General features: G+C 43.5%; 1 protein-coding gene across 1 annotated transcript in view; it reads left to right on the top strand.

Annotated features, from left to right (window-relative positions):
* Positions 1–17,529, top strand: part of LOC115131492 (SLIT-ROBO Rho GTPase-activating protein 3) — a 173,493-nt gene that overhangs the window by 31,171 nt on the left and 124,793 nt on the right. The window contains exon 2 of the mRNA XM_065001757.1: positions 13,617–13,812. Coding sequence (XP_064857829.1) covers positions 13,617–13,812 — 196 coding nt within the window. The remainder of the gene's footprint in view (positions 1–13,616; positions 13,813–17,529) is intronic.

The raw sequence follows: 17,529 nt of genomic DNA, 5'->3' as shown, positions 1-17,529 counted from the left end.
AAGTTTTTATATAACCTTCCAAAATGGCAGCCGTACACAAAACTACTGCATTGGTGCTTCAGCAGTGTCCTGGAAACGACTTCTAGGAAGCACAGGTTGAGCTTACCCTCTCTAGGGTATGTGGGATGCTAGCGTCCCACCTGGCCAACATACAGTGAGATTGCAGAGCGCCAAATTAAAACACAGAAATACTCATTATAAAAATTCAGCTATTTTACATAGGTTTAAAGATGAACTTCTTGTGAATCCAATCCAACCAGATTGTGAATCCAACCAGATTTCAAAAATGCTTTAGGGCGAAAGCATTACCTTACAATTATTTGAGAACATAGCCCAGCAGACAAATCATTACAAACAGTAACCAGCCAAGTAGAAGTGTTACACGAGTCAGAAATACAGATAAAATGAATCACTTACCTTTGATCTTCATATTTGATTTAACTAGGTAAGTCAGTTAAGAACAAATTATTATTTTAAATGACAGCCTAAGAACAGTGTGTTCAGGGGCAGAACACAGATTTGTACCTTGTCAGCTCAGGGATTTGAACTTGCAATCTTTCGGTTACTAGCCCAACGCTCTAACCACTAGGCTACTCTGCCGCCCCATATGTTTGCACTCAGAAGACATTAATTTATTCAATAAATGTTCCTTTTGTTCGGTAAAATCTCTCTTTATATCCGAAAACCTCCATTTTGTTCGCACGTTTTCTTCAGTAATCCACAGGCTCAAACGCAGTCACAACAGGCAGACAAAAAAATCCAAATTGTATCCGTAAAGTTCATAGAAACATGTCAAACGATGTTTATATTCAATCAAAGTTGTTTTTAGCCTAAATAATCGATAATATTTAAACTGGACAATAAAGTTGTCAATATAAAAGGTAAACAAGAAAGGCACTCTCGGTCGCGCGCATGAAAAAGCTCTGTTACACAGCAGGGTCTACTCATTCAGAGTGCTCTTACTCCCTAATTTTTCAGAATACAAGCTTTTCATCCAAAATTCCAAATGCTTCCCCCTACCCTAGAGAAGTTAACGACCGTAGGGTAATGACATTTCCTCTGATGTCTGTGATGTCTTTAGTACTGGTTTAAAGATTGTACATCCACACTAGAGACTATCTGTCTATCAGAAGCCAGGATTCTTGCATTTGTGAATGCTATTTCCATTAACCTTCAATAAAGCCTTGGTTGAAATTCCTGAACAATATGGTGCTTGTGCTGCGTTTCCATGCTGCAGCTGTGGGCCCTTTTCCTGATTTTCGGTAGGAAATCACAGAGGAAGATAAAACATCTCAGATTAAGTGAGATTTATGACTTGAGGGAGCTACAACATGGAATTGTAGAGCAGGTCCTCTCTAACCTGGGCCTGGCCTGGTCTGGGCTGACTGTTTAATTCCACTCTCTCTTTCCCCGGCCCTCTGCTCTCTGGCCGGCTGCAGTCATGCTCAGCACACATTACTACAACGCCCTGCAGCTACCATTATGGAATTTCTTTCTGTGGCGAGGTCAAAGTTCAGGGATCTCCTACGTCCTGGTATTGTTCTCTGACGTCATTCTGCTCTCTGTTGAGACTGACAGACATAGTCCACTGACTTTATAATTCCTGTCCTGGCCTGGGACTTTGTAGTGGTCTTATTGAGCAAGTGTCTTGCGGTGGTGGTGGCAGTGGGGGTTTAGGCTAGGTGATAATGTTGATGTATCATCCCAAGGTCAGGGTTGAAGTGGTCCATCCTTATTAAGGATCGGCATGAGTAATCGAGTACTGAACGGATGTCAAAAATCTGTCTTTAACCAGTGATCACTTTTTATACAAATACTGTAAAACTAGTTAATGTGCTTTAACTGTAGTGTTCCATTTGTACATGTGCATTTGTGGGACACAACAAAAAAGAAACCTAGCCTAGCATCACACAGTTCTGCTCCCTAAATTTCCTTTCCCTTTCATGTCTCACTCACTCAATTGCGTTACGACCTTTCCTTCTACACATGCCTGCTGTGTGCTCCTACAGGAATCGTATCTAACTGATGAGATACACAAGCTACATTCCTTGCCAAATGCCAACATTTGTATCACAAATTCAAAATGGACTGGTTGCCTGAAGAATGGAAATATGTGCTCAGACAATGAGATGCAGTTCTGGAATTATTTTTGCTTAGGCTACTTTGCGGTTATCACTAGTTACCACAGCCACAAAGTCAACATTGGCTATACATTAGTTTGATAAAGACAGAGCGTATTTTCATTAGAATCACTAAGCCTAGGCCTAACAAATGTCCTGGCAATAATTCATCCACATGCAGTGTTCAATTTAGAATTGTTAATCCATTCCAAGGGCACGGCATAATAAACTCAATCGAACGTCTGTATATCGAAAAGAAGACAGATTTTGGTTTGTAACCTTGAAAAATGTGTCTTTCATCTTGCCAAATTGAACCCTGTTTCATATGATCACTCTTTAAGAATATCTGTTCCAGGGCCTCCCGAGTGGTGCAGTGGTCTAAGGTGCCACTAGAGATTCTGGTTCGAGTCCAGGCTCTGTCGCAGCCGGCCGTGACCCGGAGACCCATGGGGCGGTGCACAATTTACCCAGCGTCGTCCGGGTTAGGAGAGGGTTTGACCGGCAGGGATGTTCTTGTCCCACCGCACTCTAGCAATTCCTGTGGTGGGCTGGGCACAATGCACGCTGACACGATCGCCAGGTGAAAGGTGTTTCCTAAGACACATTGGTGCGGCTGGCTTCTGGGTTAAGTGGGCGGTGTGTCAAGAAGCAGTGCGGACACAAGGCTCTTGACCTTCGCGTCTCCTGAGTCCCTACGGGAGTTGCAGCGACGAGACAAGATGTGTTACTACCAATTAGATACCACGAGTAAAGAAGAATAACTGGTCCAGATGTGAGATGTGAATGACTTCAAACTAAAATAGGTGGGGTGGGGAATTAAGAGTGTCTTGTCTGCTAAATGAACAAAACAAGGCTATGCCATTGCAAAGGCATCTGCAAGCAAGCGCCACTCTGCTGAGCTTACTACCTTTTTGAAGATTATGTTCCAAGATATAACATAACCAGTTGATATTACAGTTTCAATAAATGAATCTTTTTTTTTATTGCTTGTGATATTAGGATTCATTATCTGTAAAGGTTATGATAAATTAGGCATTGTTGCAAGGGATTTCAGACAACTTAGTCCTCAAGAGGCAATTCATTTAGCAGCAGTCAAAAGTACATACAGACAAATTCACATATTAAAATTGAAAAACACAATAACAGAAAAATATTTACAGAATAATTACAAACAAGTCGGCAGGATAAGTGGCAAGTCTTAAAATGTCTGAATTTGGCTGGGCCGGCATTTGCATGACAAAGTGCAAGTGCTTAAAGTTCAAATATGTCCAACATTGACTGTGGTTTAGACATTCCTGCCAAACTAAATATATAATTATTGGAGATGTGACACTGGTTAAGATATGGGCATGAGACAGCAGAGCCAAGCTGAGGTCCATGAAATCTTATCTACTTCCTAGTGAGCTGGTGGGAGGTCATCTACAATATAAACTGAATGACATGTTTTATATTAGTAAGAGTTTACCGGCATGCAAATTGCACCTCAGTACAGTATTTCAAGCACACCTCCAGAGAAGCATTCATACTATACTAGAGTAGGGCGGTGTCCATATTTTCACACAGTCATACCTCCAGAGAAGCATTCATACTATACTAGAGTAGGGCGGTGTCCATATTTTCACACCGTCATACCTTCAGAGAAGCATTCATACTATACTAGAGTAGGGCGATGTCCATATTTTCACACCGTCATACCTTCAGAGAAGCATTCATACTATACTAGAGTAGGGCGGTGTCCATATTTTCACACCGTCATACCTTCAGAGAAGCATTCATACTATACTAGAGTAGGGCGGTGTCCATATTTTCACACCGTCATATACCTTCAGAGAAGCATTCATACTATACTAGAGTAGAGCGGTGTCCATATTTTCACACCGTCATACCTTCAGAGAAGCATTCATACTATACTAGAGTAGGGCGGTGTCCATATTTTCACACCGTCATACCGTCTTGCTTTTATGCTGTTTTCTGTGCCCAATAATGTTTGTAACATGTTTTGTGCTGCTAACATGTTGTGCTGCTGCCATGTTGTTGTCATGTGGTGTTGCTACCATGCTGTGTTGTCATGTGTTGCTGCCATTTGTAAGTCGCTCTGGATAAGAGCGTCTGCTAAATGACTTAAATGTAAATGTAAATGTAATGCCATGTTGTTGTCTTAGGTCTCACTTTATGTAGTGTTGTGGTGTCTCTCTTGTCGTGATGTGTGTTTTGTCCTATATACACTACCGTTCAAAAGTTTGGGGTCACTTAGAAATGTTCTTGTTTTTGAAAGAAAAGCACATTTTTTGTCCATTAAAATAACATCAAATGAATCAGAAATACAGGGTAGACATTGTTAATGTTGTAAATGACTATTGTAGCTGGAAACTGAAGATTTTGTATGGAATATCTACATAGGCGTACAGAGGCCCATTATCAGCAACCATCACCCCTGTGTTCCAATGGCACGTTGTGTTAGCTAATCCAAGTTTATAATTTTAAAAGGCTAATTGATCATTAGAAACCCTTTTGCAATTATGTTAGCACAGCTGAAAAGTGTTGTTCTGATTAAAGAAGCAATACAACTGTCCTTCTTTAGACTAGTTGAGTATCTGGAGCATCAGCATTTGTGGATTCGATTACAGGCTCAAAATGGCCACAAACAAATACCTTTCTTCTGAAACTCGTCAGTCTATTCTTGTTCGGAGAAATGAAGGCTATTCCATGCGAGAAATTGCCAAGAATAGGAAGATCTCGTACAATGCTGTGTACTACTCCCTTCACATAACAGCGTAAACTGGCTCTAACCAGAATAGAAAGAGGATTGGAAGGCCCCGGTGCACAACTGAGCAAGAGGACAAGTGCATTAGAGTGTCTAGTTTGAGAAACAGATGCCTCACAAGTCCTCAGCTGGCAGCTTCATTAAATAGTACCCACAAAACACCAGTCTCAACGTCAACAGTGAAGAGGCAACTCCAGGATGCTGGCCCTCTAGGCAGAGTTGCAAAGAAAAAGCCAAATCTCAGACTGGCCAATAAAAAGAAAAGATTAAGATGTGCAGAAGAACACAGACACTGGACAGAGGAACTCTGTCTAGAAGGCCAGCGTCCTGGAGTCGCCTCTTCACTATTGACTTTGAGACTGGTGTTTTGCAGGTACTATTTAATAAAGCTGCCAGTTGAGGACATGTGAGGCGTCTGTTTCTCAAACTTTAATCAGCACAACAGTTTTCAGCTAAAATAATTGCAAAAGGGTTTTCTAATGATCAATTTGCCTTTTAAAATGATAAACTTGGATTAGCTAACACAACGTGCCATTGGAACACAGGAGTGATGGTTGCTGATAATGGGCCTCTGTACGCCTATGTAGATATTGGATTAAAAATCAGCTGATTCCAGCTACAATAGTCATTTACAACATTAACAATGTCTACACTGTATTTCGGATCAATTTGATATTTTAATGGACTAAAAATGTGCTTTTCTTTCAAAAACAAGGACATTTCTGAGTAACCCCAAACTTTTGATGGTAGTGTATATATTTTTGAATCCCCCAACAATGCAGGAGGCCTTTTGCCTTTTGGTAGGCCATCATTGTAAATAAGATTTTTTTTTTAACTGACTTGCCTAGTTAAATAAAGGTTAATTATATATATATATTTAAATATGTACAGTTTCTGTACCATACATACCAGGGTATATGGTATTACCAGAAGTGCACAAATAAATATATGTATTTATTCTTATTTTTGATGCACAAAACAATTTAGGCAACAGGGATCTTGGTCCAGGAGGGGATTGACTGTCTCTGCTGTAACCAAGAAGCTTGGTCTTGACATCTAGCCTCTTAGCTAGCAAGTTAGCCAACCAAATGCATAGCTTGAGCCCTAAACAGGAAATCATTTATTTGACACATCTTAGATTTCTTATAGATATACTTAACTTAAGCAGTGGCTGTAGTCCCCAACCCTCCCAATACATGTTTTATTTGATTTTTTAACAGTATTGAAAAGCATACTGTCTGCATTTTGAAATACCCCGGTATACGGTATAAGTGGTATATCGCCCAAGCCTGTACAGAGTGCATTCTCTATTAGAGACTTATTCACTAGACACGCAAGTTACAGCCACACAGACCTACAGTTTCATCAATACAGAGAAGGCTGTTCAGGGATAAACAAGTGCTTGTGGATTGTTGCCTCTCCACAAAGGCCCATCTGTCTGCATGCTTAACTGCATAATGAATGAAGCCTGTGACTCCAATAACTTTCAGGGAGAGACAGTAATACTGCCTCATCACTTTGGCTTGCCAGAAAAGTCACATTATTTGAAAGTGCAGTAGTAATTGGATTGGTACGATCATTTGACATCGATTTATGCTGTGGAGACATACGATAGTTGATGATCAACTCAAAGATTGTGCAGAGCTAAAAATAAAATGGCATTCTTGACACTCTTTATTTACTAGAGCACTGATGGCTGAACTTGAATATAATGTATAATGTGGCCTGCATCCGGCACTGATTATCTTACTGTTAGGTATTTGTGCTGAATTGGAATTTTTGCTCAGGTATCAAACTCAGTGTATGGTAGTTAACCCCCAGATGAAGTGGTGTAAATAGACAAAAGGGCTACTCTGTTGTCACGGTCGCTGGAATAATTATCAGACCAAACTGCAGTGCAATATGGTTTCCACATAATAGTTATTAGAAAACACACAAACAAACAAACAAACAAACAGTGACTACAGAGGTGCTATGTGCACTAACTCAAAACAATATCCCATAAACACAGATGGGAAAAAATGCTACTTAAATATGATCCCAAATTAGAGACAACGTTAGCCAGCTGCCTCTAATTGTGAATCATACCAAACACCAACATAGAAAAACTAAACTAGAACCCCACATAGAAAATAATAACTAGAAAACCCCCCCAGTCACGCCCTGACCTACCATAACATAGAAAAACAAAGGCTCTCTATGGTCAGGGCGTGACAGTTGTAGGATAAATGTTGTTCAGTAAGTAGCTTCTCTCCATCATATGTCATTTTGGTAGAATTGCCTCAAGCTATTTCTGTCTCAGCCCTATCTCCACAAATGGAAACACGTGTAGAAAAGAAATGCTGTGCGCTTGCCGTGTGTAATTTCTGCATTGCCTAATCAAACAACCGTGTCAAAGCCAATAAAAATTGTACCCTTCAATTAAAGGCTATTCTTATGGACTACATCTAATTAGTAGAGCTCTTGTTCATTTTGGGGACTTGAATTACCGCTATCTTCCCTCCCTCTATCTCCAACACTGGGTGTAGTCCATGCTTATTATCCATACATACGCTTGAACAAGTAAACCAACAACACTGTTTGAAATTCAAATTTTAATTTCAAATAGGGTGCTCACAGACTCAAACAAGCTCCTTTTTTTCTAATAACTTGATTGCTTTCAGAATTGGGCCACAGCCAATAATAAAGCAGTTTACATTTGATCTCATGGATTCTTTTTCATTCCATAAATCATTGATGTTTACACATAATCCAGAATGTTTCATTTTTGATTCTGTTAAAAGGTCCATTTTGAAAAGGTTTCTTTGAACTGATGTCATGCTGGCTACAATACTTGTTTTGGTACTGTTCAAAAGGGCAAAGCATCGTCTGTAACTGCAGGCCAAAATTCACACCATTCCTCCTCTTCACAGATTGAAAAGAACCACTGAGGGTACAGACACTTTAAATAAACCACAGCGGAGGTGCAAAACGAGGAATCGGGAATATACGGGAATAATTGTGCAATTGCTCATGGTTTCTACGAGGCGAGGGCACTCTTCTGGCATGCGTGACCAAGTTTCAATCGTCTGTCACCGCTGCAGCTGCTGGTTCACAGTCCCCCGTTTTTCACAAGTGTTTTAAAAAGTGCTCCCTGCCATTCATGTGAATCAGTGTCAGCTTTTTCTGGGGCGTTTCTCCCAGCTCTGCTCGTTTTGCCACTGGGTAGCCTACGTGCTGAGAGGGAAAACGAGAGAATGATAGAAATTAATGGAAAGAAAGGAGGAAAAACTGTCTGTCATTTGTTCTGGGAAAGGCTCACAGTCACTGGAAGTATGGAATGTGTGTGTTGTAGTAGTAGTAGCCGGGCATCTCCAGGGATGGTACTAGTTATAGGAGACCTATGAAGGCTCTTGCAGGCCGCCATATAAAGAGCCTTTAATACATACCTTATGACACATGAAAAAGCTTTGATCCCGCATGCTGAATACAGGATACTCATGAGGTCAAGGCTTTCTCTTTCTGTTGGCTAGTGATACCACCTTTCAATCCGGTAGCTAGTTAGTATTACTATACACTATATTAATATTTCCCTTTTATTCCATTTGTTTACTGTAGTTCTTTTATTCAGATCAGAAAGAGGAATCTCAGGTTTGCTGGTTTGTTCTGTAAAATAGGTCAGTCATTGTTCTTTTGTCGAGGCAGAGTTGGATCTCAATGACAACACTACAAAGCCGATGAAGACTCAGGTTTTGTAAAGGTTTTCCTCCTCTTCGTCTGAAGAGGAGGTGTAGCAAGGATCGGACCAAGATGCGGCGTGGTAAGTGTCCATGGTTGTTTATTTAAAAACATAAACTGAACACTCAATGAATACAAAACAATAAACGTGAACAAAACCGAAACAGTACCGTGTGGCTAACAAACACAGACACGGAAACAATCACCCACCAACACACAGTGAAACCCAGGCTACCTAAGTATGATTCTCAATCAGAGACAACTAATGACACCTGCCTCTGATTGAGAACCATACTAGGCCGAAACATTGAAATTCCCAAAACCTAGAAAAACAAACAGACAACCCACCCAACTCACGCCCTGACCATACTAAATAAATACAAAACAAAGGAAATTAAGGTCAGAACGTGACAGTACCCCCCCCCAAAGGTGCGGACTCCGGCCGCAAAACCTTGACCTATAGGGGAGGGTCTGGGTGGGCGTCTGTCCGCGGTGGCGGTTCTGGCGCGGGACGCGGACCCCACTTCAACATTGTCTTAGTCCGCCTTATTGTCCGCCTCCGTGGCTTTCTCACCATGGCCACCCCTCTCAATGACCCCACTGGACAGAGGGGCAGCTCGGGACAGAGGGGCAGAAGCTCTGGACAGAGGGGCAGGAGCTCGGGACAGAGGGGCAGGAGCTCGGGACAGAGGGACAGGAGCTCGGGACAGAGGGACAGGGGCTCTGGCGCCTCTGGGCTGAGGGGCTCTGGCGCCTCTGGGCTGAGGGGCTCTGGCGCCTCTGGGCTGAGGGGCTCTGGCAGCGGCGCCGGACAGGCGGGAGGCTCCGGCAGCGGCGCCGGACAGGCGGGAGGCTCCGGCAGCGGCGCCGGACAGGCGGGAGGCTCCGGCAGCGGCGCCGGACAGGCGGGAGGCTCCGGCAGCAGCGCCGGACAGGCGGGAGGCTCCGGCAGCGGCGCCGGACAGGCGGGACGCTCCGGCAGCGGCGCCGGACAGGCGGGAGGCTCCGGCAGCGGCGCCGGACAGGCGGGACCACCTGCAGGGAGGAGACAGAGAGACAGCCTGGTGCGTGGGGCTGCCACAGGAACCACCAGGCTGGGGAGACCTTCAGGAGGCTTGGTGTTAGGAGGAGCCTGAAAGACTGGGCTGTGGGGAGCACTGGAGCTCTGGTGCGCAACCTTGGCACCACTTCCCAGGCTGGACAACTACTCTAGCCCGGACCCTCCAGAGTGCAGGCACAGGTTGAACCGGGCTGTGGGTAAGCACGGGAGATCTAGTGCTTACTACACGCACCTCTCCCTTTGGCTCCACTCCCACATTTGCCCGGCACGAGCGGAGCGCAGGCAGAGGACGCACTGCACCCTCCCAGCGCCCGGAGACACAGCACGCAGAGCCGGCGCAGGATAACCTGGACCAAAACTGCGTACCGGCGACCAGACCCGCTGAGCAGGCACCATACGCCCTGGCTCAATGCCCACACTCGCATGGCACTCTCGGGGCTGCCCTATAGCGCACCGGGCTATGGGCACGCACTGGCGACACCGTGCGCTTAACCGCATAACACGGTGCCTGACCAGTAATGCGCTGCTTATCATAAGCACGAGGAGTGAGCTCAGGTCTGCTACCTGGCTTAGTACCACACCTCGTGTGCCCCCCCAAAAATAATTTGGGGCTGCCTCTCGTACCTGTCGCACTGCCGTGCTGGCTTCGCCAACCTCATTCTCCTGTAGCCTTCCTTGCACTGCTCCATCGAATCCCAGGCGGGCTCCGGCACTCTCCCTGGGTCGACCGCCCACCTGTCTATCTCCTCCCAAGTCGTGTAGTCCAGACTCTGCTCTGATGCTGGCCGCTGTTGTTGCTGCTGCTGCTGCTGTCGTCGCTGCGGTTTTTTACCACGCCGCTCAGCTTTCGCTGCCTCCAGCTTTGCTTTAGGACGGCGATTTTCCCCAGCCTGTGCCCAGGGTCCCTCTCTGTTCAGTATCTGCTCCCATGTCCAGGAGTCCTGTGATGCTGGCCGCTGTTGCTGCTGCTGCTGCTGCTGTCGTCGCTGCGGTTTTTTACCACGCCGCTCGGTCCTTGGTGGGTGGGTGATTCTGTAAAGGTTTTCCTCCTCTTCGTATGAAGAGGAGGTGTAGCAAGGATCGGACCAAGATGCGGCGTGGTAAGTGTCCATGGTTGTTTATTTAAAAATATAAACTGAACACTCAATGAATACAAAACAATAAACGTGAACAAAACCGAAACAGTACCGTGTGGCGAACAAACACAGACACGGAAACAATCACCCACCAACACACAGTGAAACCCAGGCTACCTAAGTATGATTCTCAATCAGAGACAACTAATGACACCTGCCTCTGATTGAGAACCATACTAGGCCGAAACATTGAAATTCCCAAAACCTAGAAAAACAAACATAGACAACCCACCCAACTCACGCCCTGACCATACTAAATAAATACAAAACAAAGGAAATTAAGGTCAGAACGTGACAGGTTTCTCTCCTGGGTACAGACCAGCATCAAGGATCTGCAGTGAGACTGCTAGTGTCAGGTTCCCCTCATAGATGCTGGTTGCTTCTGATACAGGATTTAGTCCAAGCGAGGGTTTGATGCACCTACTTACTCATTGACAGCAGTTTGATTCTAGGTCCACTGCTGTAGGACTTCCTGATGCCAGTTCTCACACAACTCATCTTAGTTCAGCTCAGCTCTGGAGCCATTACACTACATTATATTCAGCAGGCGGTCGGTCGGGTCTCATCTTCCTAAAGAGATGTTCAATAGCCCAGGGTGGAAGTAGGGTTAACAAAGTCTGTTTGAAAACAGAAAAGACTACTACTCTACAACTCAGGGACCAACAACATTAAGCTTACAGCTCTTTCAGACATGTGTGGTGCTGATTGACAGCTTTGCCTGAGGGTTGTTAGAGAGAGAAACACGTTGTTAACACAGTGAGCTGCTTGGAAATATGTGACCAGACATTTCATGGTTGTTAGGTGTGCAAGGTGAAAACCGTTATTTTCCAGCCAACTTTTGGAATTTTATTAGGATCCCCATTAGCTGTTGCGAAAGCAGCAGCTACTCTTCCTGGAGTCCACACAAAACATGAAACATGACATAATAAAGAGCATTAATAGACAGAACAACTCAAGGACAGAACAACATGTATTTAAAAAAAGGCACACATAACCTACACAGTGTGTATGTCAGAGCTGTGTGTAAGTTGACTATGTAAACAATTTGGAATTTTCAACACATAAATGTTTCTTATAAAAGGAAGAAGTGATACAGTTAATACAGTTAGCCAAGAGAGGCTGGCATGCATAGTATTTATATCAGCCCTCTGATTACAATAAAGAGCAAGACGTGCTGCTCCATTATGGGCCAGCTGCAGCTTAACAAGGTCTTTCTTTTCAGCATTTGACCGCATGACTGGACAATAATCAAGATTAAACTAAACTAGAGCCTGCAGGACCTTGCTTTTTGGAGAAGGTTGGAGTCAAAACAGCAGAGCATCTCTTTATTATGGACAGACCTCTCTCTCTCTCTCTCTCTCTCTCTCTCTCTCTCTCTCTCTCTCAATTGAATCTATATATTTTGAATTATTTAAGGAGTCACATGTGAGGCCATGTGCTGAGCAGAGTGAGTAAGGTAGTGAAGTAAACAACCGAAGATTTCAAGACTAAAAGTGGTGAAAGTAGTAGTAGAAATACACTTTATCTAGACCTTGGCCTATATCCCAATCTGACTTTGGTGCAGGTCATGTTGTTCTTCACATTACTGTCTAAGGTAAACACACACTATATCAAATAAATCTACGTTTATTTGTCACATGCACAGGATACAGAAGGTGTAAACGGTACAGTGAAGTGGGTACTTGCATAGTAGCAATATCAAAAATAGACTACATGACCAAAAGTATGTGGACACCTGCTCGTCAAACATCTCCTTCCAAAATCATGGGCATTAATATGGAGTTGGTTTCCCTTTTGCTGCTATAACAGCCTCCACTCTTCTGGGAAGGCTTTCCACTAGATGTTGGAACATTGCTGCGGAGACTTGCTTCCATTCAGTCACAAGAGTATTAGTGAGGTCGGATTGGTCTGCTACATGGCAGACCAATCCGAACTCATCTCTCAGCATGTCTAGTTCATCCATTATCTCAGCCAATCACCGCTAGCGGGACACTTCCTTTCTTTTTCCATGGCTAAACCAACTGGGCTTGAAATTCTTATGCTTTGAAGTAATGACGTGCGCCATATGCCTAGTCTCTTGAAACGGGTCACATTTTGTCAAACACTATTTTTTCCAACAGTTTGCTAAGAGCTGGCAACAAGCTGATAGGTCTGCTGTTAGAACCAGTAAAGGCCACTTTACCACTCTTGGGTAGCGGAATTACTTTGGCTTCCCTCCAGGCCTGAGGGCAAACACCTTCCTCTAGACTCAGATTAAATACATGACAGAAAAGAGTGGGCATAGAGTCAGATACCAGCCTCAGTAGCTTTCCATCTAAGTTGTCAATGCCAGGTTTGTCATTATTGATCGATAACAATCATTTCTCTACCTCTCCCACACTAACTTTACAAAATATTCACTTACAAAGCTATTGGCAGCAATTTGAGGGAAAACATGCCCGGTTTAAAAAATAAGAAACTGTGAGTTAATGAGATTTCCCTGCCATCCGTAACCTATTTCACAGTTGGAAAATAATCCTTGGCACAAATATCATAACAGAATTATTATAAACCCATAATAAGATAAAGTATTAAATGTCTCTTTTGCACTTTTTTAAAATCCCTTTTGAATAAATCCACTATGATTTGGGGTGGTGTAAAACAGCAAATACATGAACTCTTCTCAGATGGTTTCAGAGACGTTTGTTGAGCACGTGTCAGCAAAGATAGAAAACATAGTGAAGGAAGGGTTGATTGAATCCCTCCCCCTGTTGGAGATGATGACCCTGTTATGACTGATTGACTCTTGCCAACTTTATGTTTTGTGTTTTGATACACAGAGATCCGTAACCAGCTGGTGGAGCAGTTCAAATGCCTGGAGCAGCAGTCCGAGTCTCGTATCCAGCTGCTGCAGGACCTGCAGGACTTCTTCCGCCGCAAGGCTGAGATCCAGCTGGAGTACTCCCGCAGCCTGGAGAAACTGGCCGAGCGATTCTCCAACAAGATCCGCAGCTCCAGAGAACACCACCAGTTCAAGTGAGTTTCCCTCCCTGCAGAGATGAGACGACAACATGGCGAGAGACCACCTAGCTTCAAACTGAGACAAACATTTAAACTGCATCTGAGGCAGCGAGGGAGAGAGTGTGTGTGCGGGCGTGTGTTTGTGGGTCTACTTGCCTTGCAAACACGTGTCTACTCTATGTTTGTGTGTGTGCTTGGGTGAATTTATTTTTTAATTGCCTGAGAGCGTGTGAACTTATTGAGTACACATGAAGTTACCCTGAACAAAAATTAAACACAACATGCAACAATTTCATTTCATTTAAGGAAATCAGTCAATTAAAATAAATTCATTAGGCCCTTATCTATGGATTTCCCTTGACTGGGAATACAGATACCTGTAGAAAAAAAGTAGGAGCGTGGATCAGAAACCCAGTCAGTATCTGGTGTGACCACCATTTCCCTCAGGCAGCGCGACACATCTCCTTCACATAGAGTTGATCAGGCTGTTGATTGTGGCCTGTGGAATGTTGTCCCACTCCTCTTCAATGGCTGTGCGAAGTTGCTGGCTATTGGAGGGAACTGGAACATGCTGTCGTACACGTTGACCCAGAGCATACCAAGCATGCTCAATGGGTGACATGCACAGGAGGTTGGCGGGACCTTAATTGGGGCTTGTAATAATGGCTGGAGCGGAATAGGGGAATGGTATCAAATACATCAAACACATGGTTTGATGCCTTTCCATTTACTCCGTTCCAGACATTATTATGAGCTGTCTTCCCCTCAGCAGCCTCCACTGGTGACATGTCTGGTCAGTGTGCAGACCATGGAAGAACTGAGACATTTTCAGCTTCCAGGAATTGTGTACAGATCCTTTCAACATGGGGCAGAGCATTATCGTTCTCAAACATGAGGTGATTGTGGCGGATGAATGGCACGACAATGGGCCTCAGGATCTCGTCATTAAAATAGCCATCGATAAAATGCGATAGTGTTCATTTTCCGTAGCTCATGCCTGCCCATACCATAAGGCCACCGCCGTCATGGGGCACACTGTTCACAACGTTAACATCAGCAAACTGCTCGCCCACACGACACCATACACGCTGTCTGCCATATTTCCGGTACAGTTGAAACGGATTCCTCTGTGAAGAGCACACTTCTCCAGCGAGCCAGTGGCCATCGAAAGTGAGCATTTTCCCACTGAAGTCGGTTACGACGCTGAACTGCAGTCAGGTCCAGACCCTGGTGAGGATGACGAGCACGCAGATGAGCTTCCATGAGACGGTTTCTGCCAGTTTGTGCAGTAATTATATAGTTTCATCAGCTGTCCGGGTGGCTTGTCTCAGACGATCCTGCAGGTGAAGAAGCCGGATGTGGAGGTCCTAGACTGGTGTGGTTCAACATGGTCTGTGGTGTGTTAGGTCAGTTGGACGTACTGCCAAATTCTCTAAAATGACATTGGAGGTGGCGTATGGTAGAGAAATTAGCATTAAATTATCTGCCAACAGTTCTGGTGGACATTAATGCAGTCAGCATTCCAATTGCACGCTCCCTCAAAACTTGAGACATCTGTGTTGTGTGACAAAACTGCACAATTTAGAGTGGCCTTTTATTTTCTCCAGCACAAGGTGCACCTGTGTAATGATAATGCTATTTAATCAGCTTCTTGATATGCCACACCTGTCAGGTGGATGGATTATCTTGTCAAATGAGAAATGGTCACTAACAGGGATGTAAACAAATTTGTGCAAACATTTTTGAGAAATATGCTTATTTAAAAAAATATATATACTTTTTTTAGGGGTAGATCAGCTTTAATATTGCAGATAGATTATGGATTCCATCAATATTATTGTCTGCATCACTTCCAATCCCCCATATATTTTGGGGTAAATATATACAGTACCAGTCCAAATTTTGGACACACCTACTCATTCCAACTATTTTTTGCATTGTAGAATAATAGTGAAGACATCAGAACTATGAAATAACACAAATGGAATCATGTAGTAACCAAAAACGTTTTAAACAAATAAAAATATATTTGAGATTTGAGATTCTTCAAAGTAGCCACCCTTTGCCTTGATGACTGCTTTGCACACTCTTGGCATTCTCTCAACCAGCTTCATGAGGTAGTCACCTGGAATGCATTTCAATTAACAGGTGTTAAAAGGTAATTTATGGAATTTCTTTCCTTCTTAATGTGTTTGAGCCAATCGGTTGTGTTGTGACATGGTAGGGGTGGTATACAGAAGATAGCCCTATTTGGTAAAAGACCAAGTCCATATTATGGCAATAACTGTCCAAATAAGCAAAGAGAAATGACAGTCCATCATTATTTTAAGACATGAAGGTCAGTCAATCCAGAACATTTCAAGAACTTTGAAAGTTTCTTCAAGTGCAGTCACAAAAACCATCAAATGCTATGATGAAACTGGCTCTCATTAGGACCACTACAATAATAGAATACCTAGAGTTACCTCTGCTGTAGAGGATACGTTCATTAGAGTTAACTGCACCTCAGATTGCAGCCCAAATAAATTCTTCACTGAGTTCAAGTAACAGACAAATCTCAACATCAACTGTTCAGAGGAGACTGTGAATCAGGCCTTCATGGTCAAATTGCTGTAAAGAAACCACTACTTAAGGACAACAATAATAAGAAGAGACTTGCTTGGGTCAAGAAACACGAGCAATGGATATTAGACCGGTGGAAATCTGTCCTTTGGTCTGATGAGTCCAAATTTGAGATTTTTGGTTCCAACTGCCGTGTCTTTGTGAGACTCAGAGCAGGTGAACAGATGATCTCCGCGTGTGTGGTTCCCACCGTGAAGCATGGAGGAGGAGGTGTGATGGTGTTGGGGTGCTTTGCTGGTGACACTGTCTGTGATTTATTTAGAATTCAAGGCACACTTAACCAGCATGGCTACCACAGATTTCTGCAGCAATATACCATCCCATCTGGTTTGTGCTTAGTGGGACTATCATTTGTATTTCAACAGGACAATGACCCAAAACACACATCCAGGCTGTGTAAGGGCTATTTGATCAAGAAGGAGAGTGATGGAGTGCTCCATCAGATGACCTGGCATCCACAATTTCCCGACCTCAACCCAATTAAGATGGATTGGGAAGAGTTGGAAGGCAGAGTGAAGGAAAAGCAGCCAACGAGTGCTCAGCATATGTGGGAACTCCTTCAAGATTGTTGTAAAAGCATTCCAGGTGAAGCTGGTTGAGAGAATGCCAAGAGTGTGCAAAGCTGTCGTCAAGGAAAAGGGTGGCTACTTTGAAGAATCTCGAATATAAAAAACATTTTGATTTGTTTAACACTTTTTTGGTTACTACATGATTCCATATGTGTTATTTCATAGTTTTGATGTCTTCACTATTATTCTACAATGTAGAAAGAAGTAAATAAAGAAAGCCCTTGATTATATACAGTGCATTCAGAGGTCCATATTATTCCATATTATTATACATACTGCTGCAGAGTTCAAGTAACAGACACATCTCAACATCAACTGTTCACAGGAGACTGTGTGAATCAGGCCAAACTTTTGACTGGTGCTGTATATTTTCCTCCGTTATTTTCCCCTAACCCTACCACCCTTCCTAATTGGAGTAAACTAATGGACAACAAAACGTAGACTTCTACTTCCAGCTTATATATACTATATATATTATACGTAGACAGTATATTTTACAATAGTTATCTTTTGTTTATTTTTAGTCCCACCCTTCAGCTCC

The sequence above is a fragment of the Oncorhynchus nerka genome, linkage group LG2, assembly GCF_034236695.1.
Source record: "Oncorhynchus nerka isolate Pitt River linkage group LG2, Oner_Uvic_2.0, whole genome shotgun sequence".
Lineage (NCBI taxonomy): Eukaryota > Metazoa > Chordata > Actinopteri > Salmoniformes > Salmonidae > Oncorhynchus > Oncorhynchus nerka.
Note: the sequence above shows the minus strand (reverse complement) of the source record. Positions and strands in the feature narration are given on the sequence as shown.